The 11,117-nt window shown below is 34.6% G+C and overlaps 2 protein-coding genes across 2 annotated transcripts; both read left to right on the forward strand.

Annotated features, from left to right (window-relative positions):
* Nucleotides 1–601: 601 nt before the first annotated feature.
* LOC145139562 (uncharacterized) lies at nt 602–3,017 on the forward strand. Its single transcript, XM_079073347.1, has 6 exons — nt 602–988; nt 1,104–1,244; nt 1,485–1,986; nt 2,048–2,308; nt 2,495–2,616; nt 2,694–3,017. The coding sequence occupies exons 1-6, from the start codon at nt 602–604 to the stop codon at nt 3,015–3,017; spliced, it is 1,737 nt and encodes a 578-aa protein (XP_078929473.1).
* A 255-nt stretch (nt 3,018–3,272) lies between these two features.
* On the forward strand, nt 3,273–4,151 carry LOC145139563 (uncharacterized). Its single transcript, XM_079073348.1, has one exon. The coding sequence runs from the start codon at nt 3,273–3,275 to the stop codon at nt 4,149–4,151; it is 879 nt and encodes a 292-aa protein (XP_078929474.1).
* The last annotated feature ends 6,966 nt before the right edge of the window (nt 4,152–11,117 follow it).

Raw genomic sequence — 11,117 nt, forward strand, 5'->3', positions numbered from 1 at the left:
TTTTATAAACCATTACTTTTATAATTTTGATATATTTTTATTTACTTGCTAAATTTACATATAACTGTTGTTGTTAACAGTACACAGAACGAAGGGTGCACATCAACTTCTCATTCTCTTGATATTGAAATCATTAGCTTTTTGAAGGTCATGTTGGATTCAACCAATGAGCTGGTTAAGTGTTATAGAATGGCCAGAGACTGTTTTGATGAAAATCCTCATATAGATCTAAAGTTACGTCTTATAGGAAGAAGGCAACAAGATGCATGGAAGGACATATAACTTACCTATTCTGAGGTTGCTGCTCTAATTGTTGGTGACATTGGTGATGCAATTGATAATAGAGATATCATCGTAACAACTAAATCAGGAAGTCTACAACGCATAAACGAATTACATCCAGCTTACCTTGGTCTTCAGTACCCACTACTCTTTCCATATGGAGATGATGGATATAGAGTTGACATACCTCACAGGGATGTTGCTTATTCAACAAATACCAAACGTTGTTTCTGTACAATGAGAGAATTCTTTGCTTATAGAATTCTTAATTCTTAATTCAAGAAGGCTTTTTCAACAATTTCTGGTTGATGCTTATACGATGATTGAAACTGAGAGACTATATTACATACGCAATCAGCAAAAAGTTCTTAGATGCGAATCTTATGAAACTTTAAAAAGCATACACAATCATGGTAATACTGATATTTCCAACATTGGAAAACGTGTTATCTTGCCTTCTTCTTTTACGGGTGGTGCACGCTACATGATGCAAAACTATTTAGATGTCATGTCGTTTTGTAAGTGGTTTGGATACCCAGATTTTTTCATAACCGTAACATGCAATCCAAAGTGGCCTGAAATTAAAAGGTTTCTTGCTGACACCACACTTAATCCCGAAGATAGACCCGATATACTTTCTAGATTATTCAAAATTAAGTTGGATTCTTTGATTAAAGACTTAAAGAAGAAGAGGTTATTGGGTTTGGTCCAAGCAGATATTATATATTACAATAATAGTTTTATCTAAATGTTTAGTTTATGTTTTGTATTATCTTATAATATTATATTTATTTAAATCTACAGTTGTTTATACAGTGTAGTTTCAAAAGCGCGGTCTACCTCATGCACATATATGTTTATTCATGCACTCTGATTACAAACTCCCTACTGTTGAACATATTGATCGAGTTATTTCGGCTGAAATTCCAAACAAAGACGATGATCCAGAATTATACTCACTTGTCAGTGAGTTCATGATGCATGGTCCATGTGGTTCTGATAATCCTAAATGCCCATGCATGAGTGAAAACAAGTGTTCAAAAAACTTCCCCAAGCCATTCTTGGAGAATACTTCTGTTGATTCAAATGGTTATCCTATATATAGGAGATGAAATGATGGATCTTTTATAGAAAAGTCGGGTGTTAAGTTAGAAAACAGAAGTGTTGTTCAATATCACAAAACCCTTTTGAAATGATATCAGGCTCACATTAATGTTGAGTGGTGCAATCAAGCGGCTTTAATCAAATATTTGTTTAAATATATTAACAAGGGTCCTGATCGGGCTACTATTGAAGTTGCACAAAACAACAACGGAGGTGATATTGATGATGTTCCTGTTGATGAAATAAAGAACTACTATGATTGTAGGTATTTGTCTGCATGTGAAGCTTCGTGGCGTATATATGGATTTGATGTTCATTACATATATCCTTCTGTTGTAAGGCTTCCGTTCCATCTTCCTGGAAAACAAAATGTTGTATACGGAGCAGATGATGATATTGAAGATGTCCTTGACAAACAATCTATTTCTTCTTCGATGTTCTTATCTTGGATGAGCTGTAATGAACATAATGAGGATGCACGAAAACTTTCTTATGTTGAGTTTCCTACAAAATTTGTATGGAAACAAAAAGATCGTTGTTGGGAGCCAAGAAAAAAAGGGTTTTCTATTGGGAGGATTCACACAGTTTCACCTAATCTCGGTGAAGCATATTTTTTTGAGAATTCTTTTAAATAAAGTCAAAGGTCCAAAATCATTTGCAGATATTCGTACGATTAATGGACAAGTATGTCCTACTTTTAGAGATGCATGTTATGCTCTTGGACTTTTAGAAGATGATAGAGAATATATTGATGCCATCGAGGAAGCAAGTCATTCAGGATCTGGTTATTATTTACGGTTTCTATTTGCAACTATGCTAAAGTCCAATAGTTTGTCTGAACCGTGTTATGTTTGGCAAAATACTTGGCAATACTTATCCGATGGAATTCTCTACAATCAACGAATGAGATTAAAGTCTCCAGGTATTATTATTTTTCTCATTCCTTACATTTTATACATTACTTATATAATTTTGAATGCTAATTATATTATTATTTGAAATTTTTATGTTTTTTATAAATATTTTAAAGTTTTTTATACACATTATGTTTATTACGTCATAAATGGATATATTTATCTTTTAATAATTAACTCTGCAATTGTGATAGGTTTATCCCTTAATGACGATCAGCTTAAAAATTTGACGCTATATGAGATTGAAAAAATTCTACTCCAAAACAGTTCAAGCCTTAAAGATTTTGTTGGGATGCCTTACCCTGATCATGAATTGGTATCTTCATCAAACAACCATTTGATTACTGAGGAGTTAGATTTTGATATGAACAATCTACAAAAGAATCTCATCAGCTACTTGATTCATTAACAATTGAACAACGATCAGTTTTTGATGAAATCATGACAACTGTTAGACAGAAAAAAGGGGGTGTGTTTTTTGTTTATGGCTATGGAGGTACCGGTAAAACTTTTCTTTGGAAGACTTTATCTGCATGTATAAGATCTAAAGGTGATATCGTTTTAAATGTTGCTTCAAGTGGTATTGCTTCATTGTTACTAACCGGAGGTAGAACAGCACACTCACGCTTTATAATTCCTCTAAATCTTACTGAGGATTCCTTTTGTTCTTTTTCACCGGATAGTGATGTAGCCGAATTGTTAAAAAAAAATCATTGATTATATGGGACGAGGCACCTATGATTCATAAGCATGCATTTGAAGCCTTGGATCGTTCTTTGAAAGATATATTGAGTCGTGATTTTCGTGCAAACTCAAAGTTGCCATTTGGAGGAAAAACAATTGTCTTTGGAGGCGATTTTAGACAAATTCTACCAGTTGTTCCTAATGGAAGCAGACAAGACATTGTGAACGCTTCTTTAAGTTCCTCTTATATTTGGTCAAGTTGCAAAGTCTTAACATTAACAAAAAAACATGAGGTTAAGTGTTCTCACATCTGATATTCAAGAAACGGAGACTTTTGCAAAATGGATTTTGGATATAGGAGAAGGAAAAGTTGGTGGTTTGAATGATGGCGAGACAATTATTGATATTCCAACTGATCTTCTCATTGTTGATTCAGTTGATCCTATTGGTTCATTAATTAGATTTGTCTATCCTTCTATTATTGAAAATGCTAAGAATCCGATTTATTTTCAAGAAAGAGCAATCCTTGCACCGAAGAATGAAGTCGTTCAAGAGATTAACGAGCGTTTGTTAAAAGTATTTCCAGGAGATCCACATGAGTATTTAAGTTCTGATAGTCTTTCTCATGTAGATTTTGTTTATGATGAAGTTGATGAAACTTTATACTCTCCTGATGTTCTAAATGGTCTTAGACCTTCAGGTATGCCAATTCATAAGTTGGTGTTAAAAGTCGGTGTTCCGGTTATGTTACTAAGGAATATTGATCAGAAATGTGGATTGTGCAATGACATAAGGTTACGGGTTATTTCATTGGGTAAACGTGTTATAGAAGCTGAAATAATATTTGGAAGTAATATCGGAAGCCGTACGTTTATTCCAAGAATGTCTTTGACGCCTTCAGATAAAATGATTCCTTTCATATTTCAAAGACGACACTTTCCACTGGCTGTATGTTTTGCAATGACAATAAATAAAAGTCAAGGACAATCACTATCGAGGGTGGGGTTGTTTTTTAGACAACCAATATTCACTCATGGTCAGTTGTATGTTGCATTGTCGAGAGTTAAAAGTAAAGCTGGATTAAAGATATTAATTTTAGATAAAGATGGTAAACTTACCAACACGACATCTAATGTTGTGTTCAAGGAAGTCTTTGGAAATTTGTAATTCATAAAAATAAGTGTCAATATTTTAATAGTTGTTTTTATTATTATAAATTAACTTACTTATTCATCATTTTGTTTTTATATATGTAGCAAGTTTTTATTAATTCATGTTTAATGTTTACATCATTATTGTCATCATCATTTTACAAATATGTACCATTTTATTTTATTTGTTTATATATTGAAATAGTTACTTTATTCATTATACATTTTTGTATTTATGTAAAATTATTACTAAAAAACATGTAATTCTTAACAATTTATATTGATTTTTTAATAAAACCCGTGTAATACACGGGTCTCACACCTAGTAACTAATATTTGTAAATGAAATATAAGTCAAAAGAAATTAAGAATTGAATAATGGCCCAATCTTCTCTTTAAAATTTAAAGGGCCAAAGCCTACGAACCCATTTCACACAGAAAGTATCAAACTACTAATTATTTATAACCCCCACATTTAACAAAACCCTTTCTAAAACCTAATTTATTTACTAATCAATTCACTCAAATCACTTCATGTTTAGAAGTAAATTCGCATACCCATTATAAAACATGCAAGAATTGATCACAGCACATGTACCCACATCATGATTTCCATCATTTCACATCCTTAAATCTTCAAAATAAATTCGGAGAAAACCCACAAAATAACTTCAACAACTGGAATACTTATTCAATGATTTAACACGATCCATTATAAATATCTCTTGTGAATCTTCTTTAACGAGTTGTATTGAAATTGAGCTTGATTCATATGAAAGCAGAGAACAATTGCTGCTACAATTTCTCAAAAAAGGAGCGATGGTGTAGCAGAATCTGTTTTGTGATTGCTAACGAATCAATAATTGGTATCTTAAATGGAAGAAAGAAGGAAGATGAGGGTCCATTATGCAAATATTACAATGAAGGAAAAAGTGAAAGAAGGATGTGGTGAACTGCAAATATTTTTACTTTAAAATAACAGGCTTCAACAAAGTTTGATGGTTTGAATAAAAAGAAGAAAGTTTGAAGTCCAAATTGTTAAAACAAATTAAAATGTGTCCAAACTGTAAAACAAATAAAAGCTTGTTGTAAAAAATGTAAAAGAAAACGAAAGTTTGTTATTTGTTACATCTTTTTAACTTCCGAAATATTCGCGCCTCACACTCCAACAGCCTTCACTCAAATACTTGCAGAGTAGAATGGAATCCTATTTCTTCCATTTTCCTCTCACTAAGAATCAACTTCAACATTCCATTTTTCTTCTGTTCACAATCATTTAACTGAAATTCTTATGCGTTCACAAGAATCAACCCCAATTACCTACAACTCTCACACTTGAATCATATTCACAAGAGCAATCATCATGGGTTGTGTTAAATCGAACCACCAAGGTGAGTATTCCAACTTTCCAAGTTATTTCATGGGTTTTCTTAAATTTTTCTTAAGATTTTTGTATGTGAAATGATGAATCGTTTGTTTAATTAATGTGTTTCGACCCATTCTTACATTTGTGATTCTGGGAATCTGAACTTTTCGCTGAACATGAAATGATTCGACTCAATTCAGTGGTTAATTAGATGTTCAGAGAAAGGGTATTCTCTCATTTGTTCATCTTCGATGTTTTTTTTTCATTTTCGCATCATTGTCTTCTGTAAGTTCTAAGTTGAATCACCTATACCCTTAAGATAAAATTATGTAGAAATCTTCATTATTGAAGACCATTTTGTTTAATTAGTTCTAAAATTACACTTTTTATGCTAATTTGCAAATACTTAAGAATGTTCTTGACTGCTATCTAGTGAGCTTTACCCGGGTTCCCTTGATATCGACTGACTATAGAGAAAAAGCCACATCAGGGCGAGTACATGCCATAGCGTACATGATCGAGCCAACGACGGAAGCATATGGTACTCGACTCATTTCTGCTATCTCTTCATCAGTACTTGGACTCTGAGTCTTACTCAGTTTAGTACCCTATCCAATTAAGTACTTTGACTAAGTCCAATTAGTCTACTACTCCTATTTCTCAAGATCATTATCCCAAAATATAAGCAGCTTCTCCTAGATCCTTCATAGCGAAACACTTTCCAAGCCAGGACTTAACCTCCTGCAGGGCTGGTATGTCGTTTCCTCTGAGTAGTATGTCATCAACATACAATACTAGAAACCTAACTATACTCCTACTAGCTTTGACATATACACAACATTCATCCTCACTCCTAGAGAAACCAAAATCTTTGACTTTCTCATCGAAGCAAAGATTCCATCTGCGAGAAGCTTATTTCAATCCATAGATTGATTTTTCAAGCTTACACACTCTATTAGGGTATTTAGCATCCATAAAACCCTCTGGCTGACACATGTAAACATCTTTAGCCAGCATTCCATTAAGTAAAGTGGTTTTGACATCCATCTACCAGATTTCATAATCATGAAACGCAGCTATGGCTAACATAACCCTAATAGATTTGATCTTAGCCAATGGTGAGAAGGTTTCATCATAGTCAATCCCCGAGGTTTGAGTACAGCCCTTCGCAACCAGTCGTGCCCTGAACATTTGCACCTTTCCATCCATGTCAGTCTTCTTCTTGAAGATTCATTTGCACCTAACTGTCTTTTGACCTGGTACATTGTCAACCAAGTTCCAAACTTGATTGTCATACATGGACTGGATCTTGCTGTCCATTGCCTCTTTCCACTTGGCAGACTCAGGGCTCGCCATGGCTTCCTTGTAGTTAGAAGGCTCATCCAAATTTACCAGAGTACTATCACTGATAAACGTATCACCATCTGTAGTAATATGGAAACCATACAACTCAAGTGCCATTCTAACTCGATTGGAACGTCTAAGAGGTAATGACTCATCAATAGGTTCAACATAAATTTCTTCCTCAGGTTGAGTGCTAGTGTTTGAGGTTCCTTCATCGCTTGACTCTCGAATTTCTTCAAGATCAATTGTACTCCCACTGTCCTCTTTTCATATAAGTTCCCTCTCGTGGAAAACTCCCTTCGTGCTACGAAGACCATGTTCTCACTAGGTCTGTAGAACAAGTATCCAAAGGACTTCTGTGGGTAGCCGATGAAAATACATCGCTCACTTCGAGGTTCAAGCTTGTCGTAAGTCTCTCATCTAACGAAATCTTCACAACCCCAAACCTTGATATGTGCCAACGAGGGAACCTTCCCTGTCCACATCTCGTGAGGTGTTTCGGCAGCCTTTTTTGTTGGGACTAGATTAAGGATATGGGCGGCAGTCTCTAAGGCATACCCCCAGAATGAGATAGGTAACGAAGCTCGACTCATCATGGAACGAACCATGTCTAACAAGGTTCGATTGTGCCTCTCAGCCACACCATTGAGTTGTGGTGTCCTAGGTGGCGTCAATTGTGAAACAATTCCACATTCCTTAAGATCGTCTTGGAACTCGATACTAAGATACTCACCACCTCTATCAGATCTGAACATCTTTATTTTCCTGCCCAATTGATTTTCGACTTCATGTTTAAACTCTTTGAACTTTTCAAAGGTTTCTGACTTATGCTTGATTAAGCAGACATATCCATATTTGCTATGATCATTAGTAAAAGTCACATAAAATCAACTTGCATCCCTTGTGGTGGATCTGAAGGGCCCACACACATCTGTGTGTATTAGATCCAACAATCCTTCACCTCTTTCACAAGTACCTGTGAAAGGTGATTCACACATATCATCTGGCCTAAGGTCAAATGATTTCTGTTGGGTTTTGAGCATTCTAACACTCCTATGGTGTACATGCAACCCTATAAACCTTGGATCTATGTTTTCTCTATTATACATGCAAATATTAACTATTCCAAGGTTTCATCCTAACTAGCATATTATGAAGCACCTATACTACAAAGTTCTAGTTAGATGACATACCTTTTGATGTAGCTTGATGTCTTCAAGCTTTAAGAGCTTAGCCCCAATAGTGTGGAAGCCTCAAATGGAATCACAAATCACCAAAACACCTTGGAAGAACTTGAGAGAATATGTATGCACACTAAAATCGGCCCACTCTTATTTTCACACACTTGTCCCAATTTTGTGAGCCAAGGACCCCTTTATATATTATGGAGGATTAGGGTTACATCCATGTAAACCCTAATACCCATGACCTTTCATTTACATAGGATCCATGGGTTAAAAGCTCCATGGACCATCCATGAAAGCTTAGCCCAACCTAAATGAACTTGGCCCATTCCATATATATAAGAGTCCATATTTAATTAGTTCTTTTTGATCACTTAATTAATTCTAAATTAATTCTTGATCAATACTAATTAAATAATATGATTCCATATTAATATATTAGAAGTTATAATATATTAATATAAATCATAAATATACTATTCTCAAAAGACTATCCATATAAATTGTGCTGGTGAAGTGCAACCCAAATGGACCATGCCGGGTCGGGTCAAGTACATACCAAATATAGTTATGGACTTAGACATTAATCCAACAGTCTCCCACTTGGATAAGTCTAAAACTATTATTGAGTATGACTTCAAAACCTAACTGGCAATCGTAGCTCTTAAAGCCGCTGTCGAACTCTGACCTTGTCAATGACTTGTCCATTAGATAAGGGATCATATATTCCTCCATTCTAGATATCATATAGACTGAGACATGGATTATAATCATTCTCTCTGTCCATTTGTTGTTTCCCGATTTTCGATTTATGATGACTGACTGATTGAACAAATCAAATCAGTCCTGGCTTGGCCAAGCACTCACATGTGTCATCGCTAAATCATCGAGGGGCCCACATATATCGCTTTTATCCTGAAGGTAAAAGGAATGGATAAACTTCGACTCATATGGCTTGTTCTACTACTTGTTGAATCATACACAAAGGCACGTTTTATAACATCGAGTTACCAAATGCGTTTTCGTGCAATCAATGTATAACCAACTCATAGTAACAACTCATATCTCTAGGTTTGAAGAATATAAGATATTATCGTCTCATGATCACTCGTGATAAAATCCATGAAGTGATTCAAATGAGCGCGGGTTGAATCCAATACTCAGAACTTATGAGCACTCATGAGTGTTATAGCACCACTTTATCCACCAACTTGGACCTCTACAAACCAACCCATGACAGTCTTGATTCATATCTACTTCCAACATATGACCGACTGTGGATGGTTTGAATAACTTAATCATTCAGGAAGAGCGACTTAGTTATTCTGGAAGTCAAAACATGCAAAGTGAAACACAAGAATAAATGATTCAAATATGGTATCAAACCCTATGAATATAAATAAACACTTTTATTTATCACCATACTGATTACTCATTATTCATTGTTTCGGTTTTATCAACTTTATACTTGAATTAAAAACACTAGTTGTCCCATGCTCCAAGCATGTACACTATGTTTTTCTTAAACAATAGCTTTTCCATACACCAAGTATGCACTCTATGTTTGTCTATGATCCTTACTTTGTGAAATAAACCAATTGAACATAATTTCAATGATTCTAATTTCACACTCCCAAATCCTTATCGAAAAATGTGAGAATTTCAAATTCCTATCATTTATCGAAATCTGTTTAGATTTTAAACTTATATGCACTGACCCTCCTGTAATGAATATGTACAAAGTCACAAAGACTTGTCAACAGTCATTATAAGGTATTCCAATGGAGATCAACTCCATGGAAACTAAGTCTCATATTCAAAGTACATTGCTTTGGACATGCTTCTTGCATTAAGTTTTCTAATCTTACACAGATAACTTCCACCTATGGAGACAACTCCATATTCTCATTTTGACTATCACTTCTGAATAAGAGATGCCTCTTTTCAGAATATGTCAATATGGTCCTTCCAAAATTAGCACTATACTTCCAACTGTCCCTGAGCAACCAATCTTTGGTAAACCTCAGATTGTCCTCGACAATTGCTTAATCATTTTAGTCATATCCAATTCTAGACCTTTTCCCTTCTTAATGCCTCTGGGCATTTGGAAAAATTTAGAAATGACAAATATTATAGCACATGCAATCGATCCTGTACCCAAAGCAAATGGTACACGATTCATGATGTCTCACATAAAGACATGATTCTAGACCAGTCTTTTGCTACAATATTTTTATTTTCCATGTTTTCAAAATTTGACTATGAAGAGGGATGTCGTAATCATAATCGAATTTTGAGAACACAATATATAGAATTTCCTTAAGTTGAACCAATCCAACATGAAACTCATATATATATATTCTTGACTAAGGATGATTAAGGTCTCAATCTAAGCCTTTAGAACTGAAATGAAGTATATCGTCTCCCTTAATTATAGCAAAACAACTTTTTCAATCCCTGCAGCCTCACGAATTGAAACTTTTGTTTTCTATAATTAACATTTCTAACTTGGAACACTAACAATAATTATCATGCTCCCACTAACATGATGATTATTAGCATAACACTTATGCTCCCACTAGCTTTGACATGTACTCAGAAATCAGTTGGACTTCTAGAAATCAATACTTTATTGACTTTCTTACCAAAGTTCAGATTTCTGATACGAGATGCTTTGATAAAACTTTATCAAAATCATATACCTTTCCTTAGATAGCATGCATGTGTGTCTAAACAATTTCAGAACTATAAAAAGGGATGCCGTAATCATAGTCTCAATTGTTTAGACCTTTTGTCATCTGCTTCAAATCTACTTGGTGGAAGTGTTTCCTCACCATCATTTTCATGAATCGGAGAGAAACCTTATGACCCTTAGATTTTATGGTGTATGTGTTCTTATCCATGTGAATCGTCAAAACCATAGTCACAAGACAAGGATAATGACAAATCCAAACTCATATGGACTGAACTTATGCAATCTTAACTTCTTGCCACCTGGCAGTACATGGCCTGCCATTGCTTCCAAGTTGTTATGCAACCAATTGAGAACTTTCAGAACTCCTATGCAAAGCCAACTTTAACTGGAATG

The sequence above is a fragment of the Lactuca virosa genome, chromosome 9 (assembly GCF_052849685.1).
Source record: "Lactuca virosa cultivar CGN04683 chromosome 9, Lactuca_virosa_CGN04683_v6, whole genome shotgun sequence".
Taxonomy (NCBI): domain Eukaryota; kingdom Viridiplantae; phylum Streptophyta; class Magnoliopsida; order Asterales; family Asteraceae; genus Lactuca; species Lactuca virosa.